A 23,755-nucleotide genomic window follows, 5' to 3' on the forward strand; every position below is an offset into this window, starting at 1 on the left:
TTAACTGACTCCCTCATCACGAAATCTCAAGAAACTTCACCTGTGAGCACCTTCGTTCTAAAAAGGAACTCAAAGTTCTGATATGAGTCTCAAATTTTGCATGGGGGTTCTTTATAGAACGTAGGTTCTCACTAAGAACAACTAGGGGGTTAAACGTGATCCACGCGTAGGAAGCCACGGGCGGCCGCTATTCTTAAATATAATTTTGTATTTACTTTAAGCATTTACACCGGCTGTGTGCGAGACGTTTTAGTGCCAAAAATAACAATTTACACCTTTTAGGTATTATGAAAGCACTAAATGTTAATAGATCAGGCGCCAACAGCACCAACATTTTACCAAGAACATTAATTTAGGCAACATTTTTAGAGCTACCAAAATGTTTTGTTTATTACATCGAAATTAGGTGAGGCAAACTCAGTTTGAGTGACGGCAAATTAGTCTGGAGAGTTTTAACGAAGTTAGCCAACCAAATTGTTTTAAATTAAAAGCCTCCAAGGGCTGTTTCTCAAACAACACTGAAAACTTGTAAACTAAACTAGGATATATTTCAATATTGAGGTACAGTATCTGTTCTTGAGTCTTCATAGTTCAGTCCACTGCTGAACGTAGGCCTCCCCCAATCCTTTCCATATTGATCGATTGGTAGCGGCCTGCGTCCAGCGCTTCCCCGCTTTCTTTACGATGTCGTCGGTCCACCTTGTAGGTGGACGTCTCAAGTTGAGTCTTCATATTCAAGCACTATTTCAGATCAGAATACAGACCTTAAGTTTTTCTGAAATTAGCAGTCTTTCACTGATATTGAAGGTCGCCTTATTGACGGGTTCGTCTTACAATTTGGTTTACTAATTATGGAAATTCTCTTCGGCAACTTAGGCACTAAATATTCACAGTCAAATCAATAATTTTATCTGATCTACTTTGGATGTGAATTGAGGCTTTACGTGAGGCAGGTACGTTTTGCACTTATGCGTAAAAAATATTTATTTCGAGCTAAAAGTTACCCGGTAGAAATCATTCTTAGTATAGTAACCATAAGCGATCCATGATGGTTTAAACAAAATGAATCTCAAAATTAAAATACCTACGTATTTGTAAATAAAGCGTAGGCTGATCAAAGCGTATACGTAGCGTATACGACACAAAATGGATCAGAAAATTATATAAATATACCCTGTAAGTAAACCCTAGGCTGATATTAGGCACTATACACAATACATAGGTATCACTACGACAACAAACCCGCAACCACTCAGAAACCTAACACCATTATTATACACCACTTCCACCACAGTTAATTGGGAGCACGTGCCCAAGGCTCCTTGAAGGTTGCCGAGGCCTATTTATAACCTCAGCTCTGGACAGCTGCCTGGAGTGGCCATATGGTAATTGCAGCTTGTATACTACCGTTATAGTTCTAGTTCTTTTGCCTTGCTGATAAACAGTAAACAGCAGGTGTGGTGTAAATGTACCGTAAGATGGAGATGGATGCTTGTGGTGTTATTGGGGTGCCCTATTTGACTTTCGCCTATATCAAGCTTAATTTCAAATGGTTTTAATGGTGACGTTCGTTAAGAGTTAATTTTCGTTACTTGCCACATCATAGAGAATTAGTCATTGGTATAATAACATTTAGACAACCAAAAGCAGTAATTTAAAAATTTTAAACACTGGTGACTCAATTTTCGCGTTTGTTTTCCTTTTACCGACTGATACTGAATTATGCAATAAACGCTTATGACTAAGATTATTTCGGTACGCTATACACATAAATAAACCCGTTTTTTTGTAAGCAACTGCCTAACTATACACAGCACGCCTCTGCTTAAGTTTCAACCTATCTAGGACTGCAAACTCATTGCACGAAGCTTGCATCAAAGTGACCAAGTTTCTAACTGGACCAGCTGGCTATAACGTGTAATGAACTAGAAAACAATGTTAGACTTTTAATAAGAACGAATTTTCTCAGATGTTCTATTCTTAGACGACATTACGCTAGCCCCTCAACGTCTGTCTATCATTAAGAGTTGCTATAAATTCATCAGGCGAGCGTGTCGAAACGTTTTTTCTGGGCTAAATTTAGAAATCAAAAGGTAGATGTTATTTTAAGGATTATTAAATAAAAAAGATGATTTTAATGTAAGGCAAATCGAATCTATTTATATTCCTACCTAATCTACTCAATCATCGAATGTCAAACGTCTTAAAATAAAAACGTTCCATCAGATTATTGTACGTCAGCAACTCTCGCGTAAAGTATTTTTATTTCAACTACAACGCTGACAGTTGCGGATTTCCATTATGCTCGGGACCATGGGCGTACGCTCATCCCACTTAATCATCAATGGAGCAAAAACCCTAATTAATTCATACAATTGGCAGCGCGGTGCGGTTCATGGCCCTCGAAGGTTACAAGCGAGCTATTTTGGGCACGCACGTGCACGGTACCAGGTGCTCATGTAATATGCACCTAGGGCTGCCCAGGGGTTCTACTCTGGAAACGAATTTCGATACCTCGACATCATTTAGGTTGCTTTCACACAAGCAGTTTCCTTATAGGAGTGAGGGAAATGGGTAGAACCAGAATAAATTGGTTTGCAGAGTAGGACCCTTGCTCTGAATAAGTGATCGGAAATCTGAATACATTGAGAAGGTGAAGACAGCCGCTTAGAATTTATGAACTGCTCTTATTTCAAATTATTTATCTAAATTCAAACGTTACGATGAAACGTTATCGTTGTTAGTCAAAGCACTACACGATGTAGAAAACAGTTTTCAAGCAATTTGTGTAACCTGCGGAAAAAAAATATTGTATCGGTCTCCATTGCGTAGACACAATTAAAACTTGTTTAGAAGTCTGGAGAAATGTAATAACCGTTAAAATATAACCAATACACAAAGAAAATGTAGCGAGCAGAAAAGAAAATTATACCTACTAATAAAAAGTTCCGAAAACGCTCCAAAGAAATTGTAACAAGAACGTAATTTTACTGCTAATAAAAGAATTGGTAACTCTTGTTTGCCCTGAAAAATTTAACATTTTGGGCTTAATCAAATCTTGTTCTGAGTTTTAGACTAGTATTTATTCTGCGGTGTAGGTAAAATTCTTATATCATCCACCCAGTAACGAGGATCTTAAATAATTGTCAGATTTTTATAAGCTCGATAATTTTATAAGATCACTCGATCAATCTCAGATGTGCTCTTCAAAACACAATCATAAATCTTTGCAGACAATCAAATTGATTTCAAACTCGCAAATCTTAACCTAAACGAAAAGTATAGAAACATTCAATCTCTTTGAATATCCAAAGAAAGTTATACAATTTCCTCCCTTCAACAACAGCGGTGCCTTAAAGAGATTATTTCCGCTCCTGTAACACCTTTAGCGGTGTGATCATCGTCATCATCGTGAACCTTATCATAGAGATAAACAAACACTCTGAAAAAAATGTTACGATGAAACCAGATTTGGCGGTCGTCCAAGATGTAATTTATAATGAACGTCACAGAATGTTTTTACTATCGCTCAAAAGTAAGGCCGCCGACTCATTTTGTTTTAGATTCCAGGAGAGTGCACTATATTGTGATCAGATTGAGCTCTTCTCCGTGAGTCTATTAGACCAAAAGTGCACACAAGATCTAAGTCGAATGGTCAAGTGGGACTAACTTTCCCCAGATTAATTTGGCCATTGTGAGACGCCTATAAATTTTAAAACTATGGATGTAGCATCAGTCGTATACAATCCACGAGACAAAAGATAATCCTAAGACTACTTAGGATTTCTCAATGATTTGTCTAATTTAAGACATTTTTATTTGGGATCGATCGAGTATCCTTGTCTTGCTCGTCCTAGGTCACCTCGTAGGTTCTCCAGACACATTACTAGAGTGCTGACCTTATCCTCGAACACTTTAAAATGTGAAAGACATTTACAGTGCTATCAAGCACGAAAATTCTAAGTCCGCTGTTACTTGAATAGTTATTTGTTAAAATATAACGGTAGATTTAAGTCAAGAGAGGGGACTGTCTAGTAACTGTATTTTTATGCGAAGAAGAGGATAGCCAAAGAATAATAATACTCTTTACTGGATATAATTGGAATATTTCCACCTCTTGATCCCATTATTGCTGCACCTTTTGGGCAGTCAGAAACGACAGTCACTAAAAGGTTTTCTCACCCAATCGCTCGGCCATTGTGAATATTTGGACAATGACATTTTACAGTCGGACGAGCAAGCATAAATCGCTTACAACTCACTATGTCGAAAATGTTGCGTATACATTTACAAACAAAATTGCCACAATCCGCGGGCTCTTGACCGCCATCAAATGGACATTTGTCTGAACCATTGTTTTGATCGTAATGATTTTATCGTTCTTTGTAAAACATTATGTAGGGTATAAATGCATCTTGTAAACGTATTTGCTCCTCTTTGTGTGGTATGTATTCAAATATAAAAGGTTGAACGTATTTTTGAGCTTTAATAAAATTAAGAGTATTGTAAGTACCCTGTGAAGAGTCTTCGTCGGTTTTAATCTACATAATGAGTTCACTGAAAAACATGTTTTTCTTCATCGTGAATTTCAAAGTCTGTAGACCTAAATCATATTATTTTCAGGGTACCGTAGTTTGGAAATAAACGGTCTCTAGTCATATTGTTTTGTCTTTTTTTTCACAAACTAAATTAGGTTGAAAGAACACGCGAATTACGTCTGTGTTCCAGAAGTGTAATAATAATAAGGTTTCCGTTTTGCCAATGTTAAGGCTACAGCTTAATCTTGATTATGTAAGGATGAGATTAGGATGATGGATTATCTGTATCAGAAGAATAATATTTTGCGCTCTTTGTGTTTTCGTCTCTAGTATTTTCCATTAATAAAGATACAAGATCTGTACGTAATACTAAACTTGATTAATTTGGTACCATTTACTAATAGAATGATAAATTGAAACTGGCATTTAGCAAAATGCAATATTATAGAAAGCGGACAGATAATTATGACTTGTTATTAAGAACTGGCACGATCATAAAGGAATTGAGATTACGATGCCAAAAACTCATGTAATTTTAGAATTCCCTCAAATACCAAATATAATATACCTAATTCTAAATATGCTGGGTTGTTTATTATAAAATAAAAATTAATCTTAAACATTATTGTGATGATGACCTCAATACTCCGAAAGAATAATTTAATTTCAGTAAGCATTTATTGAAGTACCGTAAATTCCAATTACAAAAGAGAAAGCTTTTACAGAATTTGGAATTTCCGACACAAGAAATTATTTCAAAACTTCCTTCGAGTGTCCTATTTTCCCCGTAATTTCATCTAAACAAAATTTTCCTCATTAGCCTCCATTTCAGAGGCAAAGCCTAAAGACTAATAATATTCCAAAAATTACAACTCGTAGGTACTTGCCGCGTTTATTTTTCTCTTTGTGTAACGAAATTTCATAAATGTTGGCTCCCCGAATCTTTTTAGTATGTGCTTTGCTTTTATTATCGCCATTTCCACTCATCCATCCATAGACGTTGGGAACGTTTTCAAGGTTCCCTTTTTAGTGCTAGAAAATAGATGCTCCATCGTGTTTGCTTTCACCGGGACCGGTCGATACGCGACGACCTACAGTGCTTGCGTTATCGCTGCTATCTATTCTATTACGATCCGAATGAGTCGCAAGTACGTTGGGAATAGGGCCATTTACTTGCACAATGATCCGGTCGAGACTATGGGCCTATCGGTCGTGAGCCGTGACCCCGGGTCATGTGAACATTGTAGCTTTGGCAAATTTTGGCGATATTTTACTTTTTAGTAAGACAATTTGCAGGTTTTAACGATCATTATCAAGATCTGATGATTTTGTTGTAGGCAGGCAACTGAATACTAGTTTAATCTTCAAAGATGCGGCTATATTTTTTGTTTGTGAAAATAAACTTCTTAAAAAATACACTCCCTGTTAAAATTTACAAAACTTCAACAACAAGCCTCAAACTTTAATCAACTTAGTCTTTCAATCTAGCACCCTAATTCTAAAAGCTTTCGTTTTGCGTAAAACACGCAAACCTCTGACAATTAAAAATTCAGAGCCTCGAATTTTGCCGGGTACGCGCCACAAACGCCGGGTAGAAGTAGGTCACGTGGTGGACAAAAACGCCGGCGGCGTACAGAAACCGGGAGGGGGCGTCTAAGCCAGATCCAGGGATGGTGACACTGGCACACCCCGGAAACTTCGCCGGGGCTTCTTACAAATGCCTTGATAAATTACTACCTATATAGACACTATCTACATTGATAACGATTATTAAATTCCACGTCGCGTCGTCATTTACAGAAATTCCGTTGTTTTACTTTGGAGAAACAGTAACGTATGTTAATTACTTCTCCAAAAGTTTCTGCTGTGATAAAAGATGAAAGCCAAGTTAAAACTACAACTCCTATTTTCATTTAAAGTGTAAACTTACAGTGGAAAAATATACGAAATCTAAATCAAGACTCATATTGGTAAGTACTCTGAAGATACTCTGCCATAAACTTCAGGATGATGTAAGGTCACGTGCCGATCAAAAATACGTACTAAGCATAGAAAAGGGCGCCCACTCAATTTCTGAAGACTCAGGGTTGGCAATAATTTACAGTAATACGATTTAACTTCAAGTTATTTTTCAATAAAGTCATAAAGTTTCCAACCAGCAAAATATTATTTCTCAAAATATAAATATATACTCATATTTTTATATGGGAGGAACAGACAGCGCTACGCTTTTAAGATGAAAGCAGTTTTGTAAATGTACCTAACAAAACCTAACAACCTCCGTGACCGAAATAATGTAAAACAACAAAGCCTAATGATACCATTAAATCTATGTCACTGTATTAGCTTTCTTCAACCCTGAATGTAGAGCTTTGTAAACAATCGCTGAGGGCCTGCCCGGCTTGACAAAACAGCGCCGTATAACGTAACGACGTGGGTAATTACGCCCTAAGTGCCTAAATAGACCCCACTAAAAACAGAATGTCACCCAAGGTTATTGGGGACTTATCCGACAGTTAATCTGCTTATCGAGGTCGATAAGAGGGTACAACTTTTATTTTGTGTAGAGCTTTGATATTTTTCATGTGATTTTTGATACAAAAACTGGGTTGAAGATTTTCACCACTGAAACCCAAATAATAATATTATTAATTGTTGAAAATTGCAGATTGAAATTTTACATACCTGCAAAAACCGCCAGCCTAATCCAATTATAGTAAAACAAACGCCTCAAAGTCAATTAGCTAAAAGGCGATATAATGAAAGTGCGCTCAAGTACCGTTGACAGAGCTACCCCATAGCCTGCCAAAGCGATGACGTCAACTCGCCTATTTTTAACTTCCTGATTGACTGGAACTTCTGTGGAGTGTGCACGTCATGAAACCTCTTTATTGGCTTCTTCAAATTCAGCTTTTATTGCTTGTGTAATCGTTTCCATATTTGGCTGATGATTACTTCGAACTCCTCCTATGTTCTTCTGATTAATTTCGTTGCGGGTCCAATGACAGTTTAACTTTTCCCCGGGTCAAACTGGACCTTCACTGGTTGGGTTTTTATTGGCGCTCAAGCAGTAGATCCTGGCTACACAGGAGTTGCAGCGGTGGGAACGAGAGATGGGAATAGTCCCGTTATATTTGGCTGATCATCAGGTGTGCTTGGAGTCAAGAATATACTGTTTTTTTTCTTGTATTCATTCATTTAAAACCATAGTTATGTGAGCTAGATTTAAATTCCACTCAATCATATCAGTATTACTTTGTAAAAGCCTTCAGTAAGTTATCACAAAATACACATCGGAGTTGTTTGTTCTTCTTGCTTTGTTTCTCGCTTCTATGTTTCCGAAAGTCAAACAAACTTCAGCGTCTTCGGTTGCTCAGTTCTCTCGTTTCTTGGTTCGACTTTCACATATCTTGATATTGTTATAAATACCTTTATCGAACAAACATCCGACGGATTCGCACGTTTCCTTGTTTGAGCAGGGTTGTATTGTGTACTATAAGTATTTATTATTATAGTATACCCATTAGCGACTCTATTAATTGTCTTTCTGGCTTTTGCGATAAATTGTTAGTTGTTACTTAAGTTTACTACGAATGACAGTTGTGCTGCGTAAATAAATGTTACTGTAGTTAAGTTACTTAATATTCTGTTCGTGTGTTGTTTTTGTCAAAATCTTTATTTAAAAAATATAGATATTTTATATATTTAATCTAAAAGGCTGATATAGCCTTTACTTCTTTTACTAAGTCTTGATCGCAATCGCTGCATGCCGGCTGATCGCGTGTGATCGCGTTGGTTTGGCTGAACCTTTCCAATCTTCAAATGCTCTTAAGAAGCCTTTATATGTCTCATTATTTTATTGAAATAGAAGCTAAAGAATCCTCATCCTTATTATGCTATAATTTTAATAGGATACATAAACATACATCATTATTTTGTTTTATAACCGCCCGAGTTTACGCCCGGGGCTTTGCATGCATTATACATCCGTATATTTGCGCTCCGTCAACATGGCCGTCCTTCGTCCTACTTCCGCTTTCACAAGGCCTGGGAGCTTATTTTGATTTCAACTGCCTGCTTTTTGTCGCTACACTCACCGGGATCTAGGTCTGCTCTCATTTTTTCTAACACGTAGTTGCGTTCCTAAGACTTTAGATTTTCCTGACATTTGACCCAACCTTCATTGGTTAGGTTTCATTTGTGGTTAAGCTGTAAATCTAGACTAACAATAGTGAGAAACGTTCCTGCACATTGGCAATTACATAAATTGTTTCGATTGGTTGAGAACCTAAAAATAGTCTCTACACTAACCCCCTTACTAATAAAAAGTTACACACAGTTGTTGAACACTGTTTTAAAATGACATTTCCATACTAAACGTCACTTTAAAACACTGTTCAACGAGTTTTATTAGTAAGGGGGTTACTATTTTAGGACATGGGATCTGGACCTTGAAATTGAAATCTTGAAATCCTTGATTCATATTTGTAGATTTCTGTTCTGACTCTCCCGTTTCCTACATGTTCTTTGTCACGTCCCCGACAATATTTTATGGGTGGTTTCGTGCACAATATCCGGCGATAACGTGAGGTCAGCTGGCAAACATTATGTAGTATGACCCAAGGCGAATGCCACGGCCAAGCTGTCACCGCGACACGCACTGTTTCATTGTTGGCTAGAACTTTCTTTACTGATACATTTGTAGTAAGGTTTAGAACTTTAAAAGTGAGGGTCAAAGTAACTAACATTAAATCAATATTATATTGTGTGTAAAGAAACTTTCATTATGCGAAGATATGCCAAAGTTACGTCGCAATGCAGTAATTGAACGGATTCGCACGCAATTTTTGTGCCTCACGTGATTGGTATTTCTTATTGAATTTTGCCGATTTCTTCTGCGATGCGGACTTCTTCTGCAAAAACTCATTTTAACACATCAACTGACTTCCTCTCGTATCTTAATCGTACTTAACGAATTCTATTGAATATTTATAACGTCTGAGAAAACTTGTAAAAATATAAGTGTATGAACGATAAAATAAATGTCGCATACAATGCATTGGCACAGTTAAGTTGTTTACTTGTTTGTTAACTTACAAGAGATTGTCAGGTCTAGACTCTAGAGCATACCCACAGTCGGTGTTACAAAACCTTGACCTGCTGATTTGAGTCGCTTAGGCCCAGTTTTTTGATTCATAGTTAAAATAACAAATTGTTAAATTTTGCTACTAATGGTTAAATATTAACAAAATGTTAACTAATAGTTAAAAAATGTATTAAAAGTCGAGCTAACCATTGTTCGAAAAACATTTTTTTCTGATATTTGACCACTTGTCATTTGACATCTGTCAAATTTGACCATTGGTTATTTTAACTACGAATCAAAAAACCGGGCCTTAGCTGGAAACACACGTTTGCCCTCCATTGGGCAACAACACATTTATAATACCGCTTCAGCAAAATGTTTCCATTACCAAGCGTTTCAAATGCCCTCTCGGCACTTACGGCAAAACGCTCTAAATTATTTGTCTGTATGGCGAAATATTATGTACTAGCTTTTGCCCGCGGCTTCACCCGCGTAAAATTTCGTTTGTCACAGATCGTCATAAATTATAGCCTTTATGTTATTCTGGGTTATAAATAATAATACTGTAAAGTTTCATCAAAATCTGTTCAGTAGTTTTGCGTGAAAGAGTAACAAACATCCAGACATCCAAACTTTCGCATTTATAAATATTAGTTTTAGTTATGTATAATAGAAATATCTTACCATAATTTATGACGAATTTTCTCCAAACCATTCCATACACATTCATTCATGTTAATAGCAAGCCGAATAATCGAGAAATTTCATTATAAAAACAATCGAATCAATTCTACTACGTTGCTTACACTTTGCTGCGAGATTCCATTAAACTTTGAGCGTTTGGAGAACTCCGGCAGATTGGATAAGTAATGGTGCCTTATAAAAATAAATAACTCGATCCCAAGGAACCGAAATTGAAGATTTCCTAACAGATTTTTCTGTTAACACTTTTCTTGGAAAAATTTTACTGATTCCATATGCTTAAATTCTTGTTAACGCGATTTTACAGCATTATCTGTCTGTTTATTAATCGTCAACAAACTTATGTGTAGAGAGAAGTTTAACATGTTGACAGTTTTGTATAGAAATTGTACGACCTCAATTTCATTTTTGATTATATTTATTTGGGGCGATTGAAAAATCCTCCCTAAGCGATATAGCTCTTTTACATACAATCTAATAGTTCAAACATATGCGTGGTCAGGGTCCTTAATCAAATATCCATGAGCTCCAAACAAAAAATATATTTCTTCGCACTCCACGCGTAAGAAAATAAAGTTGTTCTACAGCAGTATTCTTGTCCTCATACACTTGTGTGACATATAGGCCGCTCCGCTCGCTTGTTACACGGCCCTCGAGAGTCATCATGCTAAGTGTGGGGAACACTTGCACGGGGACCTCTAGTGCTCACTGGGGAATATACGTCAACGCTACGTTTGGTATTGTTTACTTCGGCAGGTGTCTATAATCTGAGTTCTGGAGACATAACTCTCCCGAACTAAATAAAGCCTTGCTTAACTAATGTCTGAACTTAGTTGATATGCCATTGAGAATAGTTCGATTGCATAAGCTATAAAGAATTATCGGGACTATTCCCACCTCTCGTTCCCATCGCTGCAACTCCTGCGTAGCCAGAATCTACAGCTTGACCGCCAATTAAAACCCAATCAGTGACGGTCAAGTTTGTCCCGGGGGAAAGTTAAACTGTCATTGGACCCGCACCGAAATTAATCAGAAGAACATAGGAGGAGTTGGAAGTTATAAGGAGTTGTAAAGAAATAGTGAATTTTGCAAGCGTATTCGGGCGAGCACCTTCCTCTAGTTAGTTTATATTATGGCGTTATTAAAATAGAATCACGAAGTAAACACGCTTATCTAATATTATCGACCACTAGCGTGTCTCGATGGAAGTAATAAATATAGATTTTTATCGGTTTGTTCACTATTAAAGCACTTATTGAGCCATATTTAAGTTATACCGCATGTTTTTTACTGAACCCTTCATGCTGTTTCACTATATTCATTCTTTCCACATTTAGGCCAGGTTTCCACCAAAAAGTGGAGTGGAGAAATCTTAAATAACCAGTTTTCATTCTGTAAATTTTATTCAATCTGAATTCTGAGTCGGGCTCTTGTTTTTGTTTTCTTGAAGTTCAAAAGACCCAATATCAATAAAAAAATAGATTCTACCTAACGACAAGCAATTTACTGCGTCTGCCAGAGATATTAACTTGGCTATTCATCATACAACATTACCAACTAGATTTATACGCAGTAGTTAATCTCCTTTAAACCCTAGCATTAGCATCACCGTGAAGCCTTGTTTCACACTTGGGTTAGCTCAGCTTATTTACTCGCATCATTATCCTCAAATGATATTGCGCAATAATGATGCCACATCTGCAAGTAATCCCAAAAACATAATCTTATCCAAAGTTCGAATGTTTCCATCCCTCTTACACAAAGAGAGATGTCAGTATGAGCGACAGTGACAGATGTACCTGTAACTATTTAAACAGTTCTGAAGAGCTTGATCGTGAATCATAGACGTATGGATCCTGGCCACCCCAGAAAATCTTAGAATTAGAAAATCTACTAATATCTTGAATTTTAAATTTCAGTGGAAAACCCTCGATGGATAAGTCGTGGTTAGCGAATAGGATTAGCTAGAGCTGAAGCCCTAACTCCTATTAGTAGTAGTTACATAATACAGTCTTAAATCAATCTGTTGAGCCATATCATAGAATGATCATAAGACCATTATCTGGAATCTATGCAGTAATAGCCGCAGGCAGAACCCATTCCCATCTGGTTTTAGAATCTGGATAGTAGACGATGGAACTTCTTTGTAGGTACCAAGTACGAACAATCTCTCAGTTTCAGAGTGCTGACAAACAGTGCCATATCTCTCGCAGAATAATAGGCATCGCAGCCACTGAATACTTTGTTCAGCGTCGCACTTTGTGAGAACAGCCTTAGATAAAGACGTCGTTTCAATTTAACTTTTATTGCTACAGTCTTATGAATAACAATGGATTGCGCAATCTTAACCGTAAAACAATAAGTCTAGTTAATGCAATTAGTTTTTGAAAGTTATTTTATGTAGATAACGCCTCTCATGCGCATAAAGTGCGATTTTGAATTTCATGGCTGTGTTGGTTTAACTAATAAATTATTAATTTATAAGGAAAATATGTACATGCATGATTTATTCATGTATTTCATCCAATATTTGCTCGTTATAATTGCTCGTCTGATCCGAGTTTGCTTTGCATTATGTGCATTATTAATATTGGGATGTGTAGTACATTATTTTGATTTGATTGGGATATTTGCAAATAGATATAGAATAAAATTACTTGATGAATACTGATGTATTCTAAATAGATTATAGTAGATGCGAATATCTAGAACCTTTGTTTGTTACCTGTCTGTCATCCGCTTTGCAATGGAGGGAAGTCGAATCTTAATTTCGAACTCCTCCTTTGTTCTTCTGATTAATTTCGTTGCGGGCCCAATGACAGTTTAACTTTCCCCCGCGACAAATTTGACCTTCATTGGTCGGGTTTTTATGGCGGTCAAGCTGTGTAGATCCTGGCTATACTGGAGTTGCAGTGGTGGGAACGAGAGGTGGAAATAGTCCCGAAGATGCGAATTTCTAATTACATAATTCTGGATTAGACTTATTTGACATTGGTCAGTTCACCCCACGAACTGCGTATCATTTTGTTATGCAATCGTTGACCTTGCCTCGGATTATGCGATAGTAGCTGTGCACTATACGTGCGTGATTGGCAACGTGTAAACAACGCCGTGGACCTACTTAGTTTTACATAATGGGGCACCTGAACTAATGTAGAGCGAATCACATAATTCAAATGACTCCTTGCAAATCACCTTGAGTGTGAGGGCTTCTGTTTGGAAACGTAAGAAGCTATTTAGGTAGCGAATTTGTTGCTTGATGCTTTTAGTTGAGGTTGGGATTTAGTATCAGACTGTATCTCGTTTGTGGACCACGACTAAGTTTAGCTCTCGTCTTTTCCTGTTACTATCAGAAGCTCGAGCAGAATTGCCTCCCAATCTGTTAGAAACAAATGCGTCACTTAATTTGGTACCGAACACAAAAAGGTTTCTTTAATACAAAAAGGTAGGATTTTTCTCTTACGAAACCATATTTTATTCAGCACCAAAATATTACACCAATTGCGTCATCGCAGCCCCACTCGTACATTTCCAGCCATCCTGTGAAGATGACGTCAAGCCAAAGAAAGCCGAATGCACGCCGGATATTAAACGCTCGCGTCACTACGCCATTGTTTATTTGCTCAAAACGAGAAATGGGGACGGGAATATGCCGTGTCAATCCCTCCCTCTGTATCAATATTTTGGATGGAGCTGCCTGATTGATCTTGGTTTTCTCGCAATTTTATACGCTTGAGTGCCAAATTGATTCGCACGTGTCTTTCTCATACTTGTTAAGTTGAATGTCTTTGACATAAAGATCTATCTGGTCACGCACATGGTCAAAGAAATTTCTGCTTTTGTCCATGTCCATGAGCTTTTTCCGCGTGTTTGTTTATATGAATTGTGAAGTAATAAATGGCACTCTTCTTGTGTATGTGCAAAAATATTCGAATAATTTTGATTAGCAGAGCAATTGCATCTTTGCATCCTGTTTCAATATAATTATGTTTTATTAGATTATGACGACGAAGAAGACAAAACAATCTTCCCCTGACAAAACCCAATGATTAAACATGTAACCAATATCCCTTACAAAGTCTTAAATTACATAGTTATCTGTAAATACACATCACCTCTCGACCACAGGACCGATATATTGCGATCACGTTGATCCAAACAATTTATCTCGTAATTACGTAGGATACATCCTATCCACTCAACCAACTCCAGCTGGTTCCCAGTAATTATTCAAACGATTAGCCGACGTTTCTCCATAATTATAGCTCCTAGCCACATAGAAATAAGAAACAATTCACTTGGTACGTTTACGTTCACGTGCGCGTCCGCACGTGGCATCGACGCCGGCGCACGCTCGTTCTCGTACCACTGAACCGTGACGTAGTACAATGATGCTTTGAGTACTGTTATTTACTGTGTAGTTAAAAAAGTTGGAAGCGAAGTTAGATAAAAAATTATAGAGCTCGCACCATATCTCAGAGTTGATTGCAGTGATTTCTTTTCAGAAAATTCAAAAATGTTTTTCTATCTCATTAGTTTTTCGAATTTGGGTTGCTGTTTTCATTTTATCATCTCTTTTTTTTTTTTCAATTTTACTTAATAAAGGATCATATTACTATCTATTTTGCCTGCAATTATTTTGTCGATGGGTATTAACTAGCGCTTCTAGTGCACTTGATTTTTCCAACTGAAAAATTATGTTCCAGTCCAGATGCTTCTACAATTTCACTTTCTACAAATTAACCGTAAATGATTTACGATGTCCCAATCTCCTGCCAAAATGTTACTTTGTAGGAATGCACCATTCCATAAAGCAACGCAATCAGTCGTACAAACATTCAATCCAGTCCCCGTGGAGAAGCGAGGCAAATTGGAGTGCACAAACGTCGGATTCAATTAAGCAGCCTCCAGCTGATTTGTAAACACGGTGCGAAGTAACTCCTGGAGGGTTACTCCGAAAAACGTCCGAAGTTTCGAATGTCGCCATCTCTTTCACGCCAAGTGAAATTCCAACACGAGCAAGGGTGACAGATAACCCCGAAACTACGTAAACAGTTTCAGGGTAGCCCTGCTGGGCAGATGACTCACGCTGGCAAGGTGCCACTGCCGTAACTTGGAAGCTGGCAAAGTGTATGAGAAATTATTGGTTGTTTGGAAAAAGTGCAGTTCAATTTACAGATCCTTGATGGTTGGAGAAGCCTGATCTTCACATATTTCTTAGTCCTCCTCTCTCCCTTATTTATCTCTTGCATTATCCGAAGGAAGAACGGAGGTGGTCCTATCCTACTCTGATCGAACCACACAGATAACGGATGCAATCTAAAGTTTTAAAGTTTTTCGATTCGCTGGTATGAAAAGCCTAACTTTCAAACCCAGTGATTTTATTAAAAAATCTTTTTACCAAACAACCCTTTTCTACGAAATCGGCTTCAACATTACCCATTCTAGTTTGTCTTGCAAGATTGGAAAAGTTTTCTAATTCTGTCAAATGTTTTTTGATATTTAAACTTCGTAAAAGAAGAACTTGAACTCTTTCTATAGTGCTCTTTTTGTTAGAAGCTAGCTCGACGATACTCCTAGAAAAAATTGTGCGAGGCAAGGTTTCTTATTTATTTATCGTTCCCACCTTATTAGCATTAAAATAATTAAATTTTTAGTTTACTTACATTACACTGGTCAACACATGTTTTTTTTCCTTATTTTTTTTTCTGTTATTGGGTATTTCTATGGCCCTGATTATGAAAAAAATACTGGGAGATCGTCAACAGCTTTACTTTTTAAAATATAGAGTTTTATTATTTTGACCAAAAAATACGAAAAATTATACATTGTCTTGATAAAATATCTATTGAACGCTAGCAAATGATCTTTTATATGATTTCTTTGAATAGACAAGTTTGAGTAGATCTTGTTGCAAACTCCAGCAATGGTCTGCCATTCATATATGATCACCACCGCCCCTGATAACCTTCTTCCATTGTCCGAAAATTCTAATGACATCTTTTATCCTGCTCCTCACTAAACTCACCCACATTTTGTGGAAATCGATGTTAATGCGAGTACATGAAGTGTATTTTTATGCCCATGTTGCACCCTAGCTCTTGCAAGTTGGATAGCATGCTCTCAACAATTTCTTTTTGCTTAGGAAATTACTTATAACCAAAAAAATGAATTCTAAGCTGAGGACTGGACTTCAGTCATTGATTTCTTAAAATAACGATCATTTACCAGTTGCCTAATGTGAGTCCCATCAAAAATTACCAACATTCAAGTTTTCTGTGCTTAATCCTGAAAACTTTCATGAAAGAAAATTATAACATTCGTTACTTTTGTCAAGCGCCTTCACACACTGTTTCAAGATGCCGAGGTTAATATAAAGTGGTGGAAGTACGGTGATACGGTCTTGGCTAACTAAAGGCATGTTTATAAAATAGTTTGTATCAACTTTAGCTGAAAAGCAAAAAGTTGTGTGTGCGGGAAACCGCACTGGTCAAATTTTTTGTAACCAATGCTTTTGTTTGTTACGACTGTTCCAGATACACATAAACGGGAATTTTGTGTAGCCCCCTTGTTGGCCTAAAGTAAGTTACCTATTCCCAGAACACAAATAACCCATTTGTGGTCTTGATTAATTAATTTCAAATATTTATTTTAAAGTGTCGATGTTACGCAGTTTTCATGAAATCCGATAGAGGTTTTCGACATTTTTCAAATATTATATTTACCGCAAACATAGCAGAAGCAATCTGGATTAAGCACACAACATCTTCATAACGAAGCAATATCGAAAACACCAACAAAATATATTTTTTTGTCCAATTAAATCAAAAATCCAAGTAAAAATATTAAATGAAGGTAGATAGCTATAACTCAAAAACAAAAGCTGTTAGAGAAAAACTGTTGCCATATTTAAAAAATATGCGTCAATTTGAGATAGAAACAGAAAAAAAATCACAGGAAACAAACAATTTTATTTTTTTTGTTGACCAGTGTTATTATAATATTATGTTCGTATAGAAATACGAACATAATATTAAGTTTGTTATTTAATATTCCTAGTGCTTCTCGCATAATCTGACAATAACTCAGGAGCATTAGGATGAATTATTGCTCGTCGGAGTTGAACGCTCTCGTAGCTCATATTAAACCCTTGGATTATTGCCTTTGTCTTAATATAAAATAAAAAGAAATATAATAACTTAGTCTTAATATAAACCAAACAAGAAATAAAAAATATATAAATCTTTAAAGAAAGAAAAAAGAAACAAAAGTTTTTTACCTGACACGTGTGATGAAAATTGAATAAAGTGTCAACGCTCTGTAAATGAAATAACGAAAGGAGAGTTCTTGAGGCAATGGACGCGATATCGCATTATGTGATGATACGTTTATTCAATTGTGTACTAATGGAATCTCATTACTTGGAATTCGTTCCGAAATATGTTTAACAGAATTTCCTTTCTTTTTTGTTGTCACAGAAGCGTGTAAATGTTCTGAAAAGGTGCTAGAAGATAGGACGAAGCCATTTTAGGTAACAATATTTTCGCTTTTTCATTATTCCAATTTTCATATTTTTTTATCATAAATGATCAAATCTGGTGAGCTGGAAGAGAATGCCACATGGCATTAAGCTCGCCTGTTGTACCACTATTTATTATGTGTGCAAAAAAGCATTAAAATAGAAAATAAAATAAAAATCTAATAAATCGACCAAAACTGAAACTAACTTCAAGGAATATCTGACGAAGAGATCGTCTAAATAAATCCACGAATATTATTAAAACAAGTAAATAGCAACATGCAAAATAAACACGTTGAACCCACGTCATGTACAGTCCCCAAATCTCACCTTCGCAGAACTAGCGCGCTTTAATATTCGCGGTAGGTACACAAAGGGGTCACCGGTACATGCCTAACAAGTAGGGCCACCATGCATCACGTTTGACCTGATTAATGCCCGTTTTCACCACTAATCCCAAGTGTTTAAGTGACCCCTATGAAAACAAAATTTCTGTTGTGTTACCTTCGGGTCACTTAAAAATTAGGGATTGATAGTGAAAACGGGCATAACTGTCGAGATTTTTGAGCTAACATACTCCCCAAGTCCAGAATCAGTTTTCTGTCTAGGACGTCACAAAATACAAAAGTGACGTGTTCATTGAGACGAAGGGAGAAGGCAAAGGGATATTCTTTATCTGAACTCAAATCAAATTGAGGTTCTAATTGTGTAACTCTCAAAACTCTGCTCAAACACAAGTGAACATTTTGTCCTGTGATAGGTTTAAAAATAAAAACTCAACTAATTAAGGGCCTAAACCTGTGCTTGGGATTGAATCCCGTTTTCTCGCATCATGTTGTGATGCAAGCTCTAGTATGAGAGCAACATTCGCTCCTGTGTACCCACATCGGGCACAATTTACTTACCAATCGTTCTTCCTACCGTTACCGTCATCCAGAAAAATATTTTATCAGGCACTTGGCACCTGCGTGGCGACCCTACAGCCTAGGCATTCAGATCAACACCGGTGGGAGTTGGGACGCGTACCGTTCGACGCCGGACGACCGGCCAATTTCCCCTAGACCTGCTGTTAACGTGCCTTGTTAAGAATTCATCGCAGCCCCATCCTTGTCGATGATTGGAGTAATTGTCACCCGTGCCTGTAGATTTCCTATTTCCTGACGGGATTCAACCCTAGCTCATGGATAATGCAGGCGTAGGAAGAGGCCGTAAAGCGTCGGATAGACTTGAGGGCAAAATGTCTATTTGAGCAATCTGACATGATGATAGACGAAAGGCCTCCTCCAAGGATTTCCACAAAGAACGGTCCTGCACCGCTCGCATCCAGGCACCTGCCGCGACCTTCACCAGATCGTCGGTCCTGCAGGATCAGGCCTTCCCACGCTACGTCTTCCGGCTCGTGGTCGCCACTCAAGAACTTTCCTACCCTAGCGGCCTCGCCCACTGCCCACTTGGTTTAGCGATTCTGCGGGCTATGTCAGTCATTCTGGTTCTCCTACTGATCTCCTCATTTCTGATTCGAACACGCAGGGAATGCTATGATCTGTCACATCAATATGTCAATGTCACTCCTCCCGTGCCGGTCCCTTACCTCAGGCACTGAATGCGTTAAGCGCTAGACCTAGTATAGGCTGACAATAGTGGCTTGAGTTTATTGCGCTGCTTCTTCTCAGCACTGGCCCATTTATTGAATAGAATACAGAATAGAACGCAATCCTATAGTATTGTCTTAAACCATTTACTTTAAATCCACACACTTTACACTTTACCGCGCTATTTTTCGACGCAATACCTTTACTTGACTTGAAAGGCACATGTTAGTAGTTCCCGCTCAAAGATAAAGATATTATTTACATAAACAAGTGTGAAAACAAGTCACATACAAAGCAATATGAGTTGGTCTTTCAATTCGAAATGTTTTGCCAAGATTTAGCGTGTAAAATTTAAATCAAGTACTACGTTCACGTGTAACATTGTGCCTCGAAGTTTGAACATTTCAAGTAGGATTGGTTAATACTCATAAAACCCATGTTTTTTTTGCAAGTAGGCTTTTAAACAGCAGTTTTACACGTCTCAGTATTAACCATACCACTGCTTCGGGACAATGAATGGGCCAGTGCTGAGAAGAAGCAGCGCAAGAAACTATTGTCAATTAAGAGACGATTGAAAATTACCAGTCAAATGTTCTATCGTTTATTGTCACCTTGCTAAATCCCCTGGAAGATGCTAATTAATATGTGTTCTCATTTACGTTTTACGGAGGCACAATGGCTTTACAACGGTTCTCTATCCTCTGCTATAAATTTTCATTAGTATCCGGATTAAAGCCATTAGGTCGAATCAGGGTGACGTTAACTTACCAAGATAAATGAACAATACAATTAAGGTTTTAAACAACTTTACGGATCGATCGAATCGCATATTGAATCATTATTATACATTTCTTTCCTGTGTCATTTTCATAGGCATTCAGTCCTGTGACTGCGTCACAAAAGTTGGCTAATCAATTCTTGTGCCAGTGTTGAATTTCCTGAAAAAAAATCTTATTTCTTAGTATGTAGACCCTTTTCAGGTACCTGTAGTGTACACACAGATCTCCAAAGCAGCCATTATCTAGTACATAGGCACATGATTTGTAAAGTGCGCTCTTACGCCCGTATTCACAAACGATGCTTGCTTCAGTGAAGCGGCAAATCGAACGCACAGCGTTGAATAGAGCTCTGTGATTGGTTTGTCACCCTGTGCGTCCACGCGCACTGTGAGACCTCATAGTAATGTTTGTAAATACGGGCGTAAGTCGAGCCAGTTCTCGTGATGGGCAGTTCCTTCTGGAAACGTCTCCATTGTTTATCTCGGCCGTCTGGTAAACACACGTACCTGAGGTTATCGCGGCGCCAACACGAGCGAACGGAACGTCTATGGATAAGCTAATTGTGTTGTTCTTCGTATACGTCACGTGACTATTGTACGATGGACATGTTCGATCTTACACGGATCTAGTGCCGTAACTAAGATTCTTATGCCCGTTTTCACCATCAATCCCTAATTTATAAGTGACCCCTATGGTAACACTTAGCAGAAATTTTGTTTTCACAAGGGGTTACTTATAGGGATACTATTAGGGATTCATGGTGAAAATGAGCATTCTATTCGTATGTTCGTATAACTGCGCCTCTCATATGATTCTGGTAACTGGTCTTTTTGCGTCTTCGTTTTTGGCAATCTCCTTTCAGCTTCTTTCAATTTCTGACGTATCCGTTTCAACCAAATGACGACCACTGCTGGACAAAGGTCTCCCCCAAGGATTTCCATAACAACCGGTCCTGCGCTGCCCGGATCCAGGTTCTTCCCGCAACCTTCACGAGATCGTCGGTCCACCTAATTCCGACGATCGACGATCGTGAAGGTTCTCGATTGGCGACCGCGAGCCTGCCCAAACTACGTCTTCCGGCCCATGGTCGCCACTCAAGAACTTTTCTGCCCCCACGAGAATTTTTCTGATCTATTATCAATTGTAAATATGTTTCAACGTGAATAGAATAGGCCCTTAACTGTATTTAAATTCGCACCCGTAATAAAAATAGCCTCGTAACTATCAATAGAGCCCACAGCTGCTCTGCCTCTTCGCCAGAAAGAATCTGTAATTCTAATGAGAGCATACGAAATCGATTGATGTGCAAAAATCTCTAGAATATCCAATGGCTGCCCGATCCTTCTACAGTGCCACTTGTAAATTTAGATTGGCAGTTTGCAAAATTAGCTTTGAATAAGTTGGTAGGGACTATTGTAAATGCTGGATGTTGTCGTTTAAATTCAAACCTTTATCAGGGCCAAATAATATTTTAATATATTGAAGACACACTGAACTAGTAGAATAATGTTCTCTTACGAGTACGTTTAGCAGAACCACTTACGAATCACTTCATTTAAGATAATCGACAGCAGAGCCACTTCGCAAACCAATAGTAAAATAGGCTAAATGCCAAAAGCAAGGGAGTACGCGGAAGACCAGCTTCTTGACATGTCCTTACGAGCATGTCAAGATAAATGCTGACCGGGAGCCTATTGGCGCAGTGGCTCAGTAACTGTTTTTATTCTTATTGTCTTGTTTTTTACTGTGTCAATAAAGTTTTATTCTATTTTATATTTGACAACAGAGCCACTTTATAAGTCATACTTGAAGATCATTATCATCAAGTCTTTTAGTCTCCACTACAGGAGTACGACCTCTCTATTTTACTACAGTAAATGATGCAAACGTTTATTTATAATCCCCCTCTCTTTGTCCACAGTTGACGAGAAAATCTTCTGCTGCCATGGCGGTCTCTCGCCCGACCTGCAAGCGATGGAGCAGATCCGGCGGATCATGCGGCCGACCGACGTGCCCGACCAGGGCTTGCTGTGCGACCTGCTGTGGTCCGACCCAGATAAGGACACCGCCGGCTGGGGAGAGAACGACCGCGGTGTCAGTTTTACCTTCGGCACTGAGGTTGGTATAACAGGACTATTCTCGTTCCCACCACTGCAACTCATGTGTACCAGGATCTACAGCTTGACTGCCATAAAAACCCAACCAATGAAGGTCAACGTTGTCCCGGGGGAAAGTTAAACTGTCATTGGACCCGCAACGAAATTAATCAGAAGAACATAGGAGTTCGAAATTAAGGTTCGACTTCCCTCTGTTGCAAAGCAGATGGCAGGTGACAAACAAAGGTTTAACCTTTTCAACGCCAATGAAGGATACATGCGTACATCAGGTTGACCGGTTGCTGTGGTCCGACCTAGACAAGGATACCGCCGGCTGGGGAGAGAACGACCGCGGTGTCAGTTTTACCTTCGGCACGGAGGTTGGTACAGTTAAAATCTTCCGTTCAAATCTGTCGTTGGTTCCAGCAACCGGTTACATTTGTATACCTAAGTACCCAAGGAGAGACAGGCAACTTCTCCCCTAGAAAATTCCCTTGCTTATTATTATTGGTAGGTAGTAATAGCGCATAAGATAGGTCCCTTAATTGATGTTTATTGTTCGTGGTGCATATCTTTTCTTAAAGGTTACTAATACTAAACATTTGTTTGTCACCTGTCATCGTGTAGGGAAGTCTCAACGTATCTACGAACTCCTATGTTCTTCTGATTAATTTCGTTGCGGGTACAATGACAGTTTAGCTTTCCCCCAGGACAAACTTTACCTTTACTGGTTGGGTTTTTATTGGCAGGCAAGCTGTAGATCCTGGCCCAGGAGTTGCAGCGGTGGGAACGAGAGGTGGGAATAGGCGAGTTCCCCCTAGAAATTATATGCCTCCTACAACCTACCCTATATTTCGCCTTTAAGTGTCAAGGCGCGAGCAAAACTGCCTAAAAATTGTTTTGCAGCTCACTCTGAGCCAGAGATATTTCAAGACGTTCAAGTGGATTCAATCATTAAATTGTAAATTTAGTTTAAGGTTCGATGGGGCTGTCGTGTCTTAATAGACAAAAGCCTCCAAATAAATAAAGATTAAAAAAAAAAAAAAAGTGGATTCAATCAAGACTACGTTCTGACCAAGGGAACAAGTGCAATAAAGTGATTGTACACTATCTACCTCGAGAGTCGATACAATCTAATTCTCTTAAAACACTAAGCTACGAAAATAACGACTAATGATCGGAGGAACATACTGAAATACGAAGACACATCACGTCTTCATTAAAATAACATTTGTTCCACGCATAACTCAAACAGAGCTAACGATAAGTCATAAATGAATCAAGTTTCTTCTATCAAACGATTGATAAATCTGTCGAAACTCGAGAAAGCCCGTTTTATATTTTCTTTGACTAAGAAAATAATAGTTTGCAAGCGGTGAATGACTTCACTAGGTATTAACAGTCACGTCATATCGTATGACAATCAATAACTGATAACAATGC

The 23,755-nt window shown here is 38.1% G+C and overlaps 1 protein-coding gene across 1 annotated transcript in view; it reads left to right on the top strand.

The window, feature by feature from the left end:
• LOC114358639 (serine/threonine-protein phosphatase alpha-2 isoform) overlaps positions 1-23,755 on the top strand; it is a 56,665-nt gene that overhangs the window by 26,006 nt on the left and 6,904 nt on the right. The window contains exon 5 of the mRNA XM_028312658.1: positions 22,138-22,334. Coding sequence (XP_028168459.1) covers positions 22,138-22,334 — 197 coding nt within the window. The remainder of the gene's footprint in view (positions 1-22,137; positions 22,335-23,755) is intronic.

This window comes from Ostrinia furnacalis, unplaced genomic scaffold (assembly GCF_004193835.3).
Source record: "Ostrinia furnacalis isolate ACB-3 unplaced genomic scaffold, ASM419383v2 OfSCF0292, whole genome shotgun sequence".
NCBI classification, from domain to species: domain Eukaryota; kingdom Metazoa; phylum Arthropoda; class Insecta; order Lepidoptera; family Crambidae; genus Ostrinia; species Ostrinia furnacalis.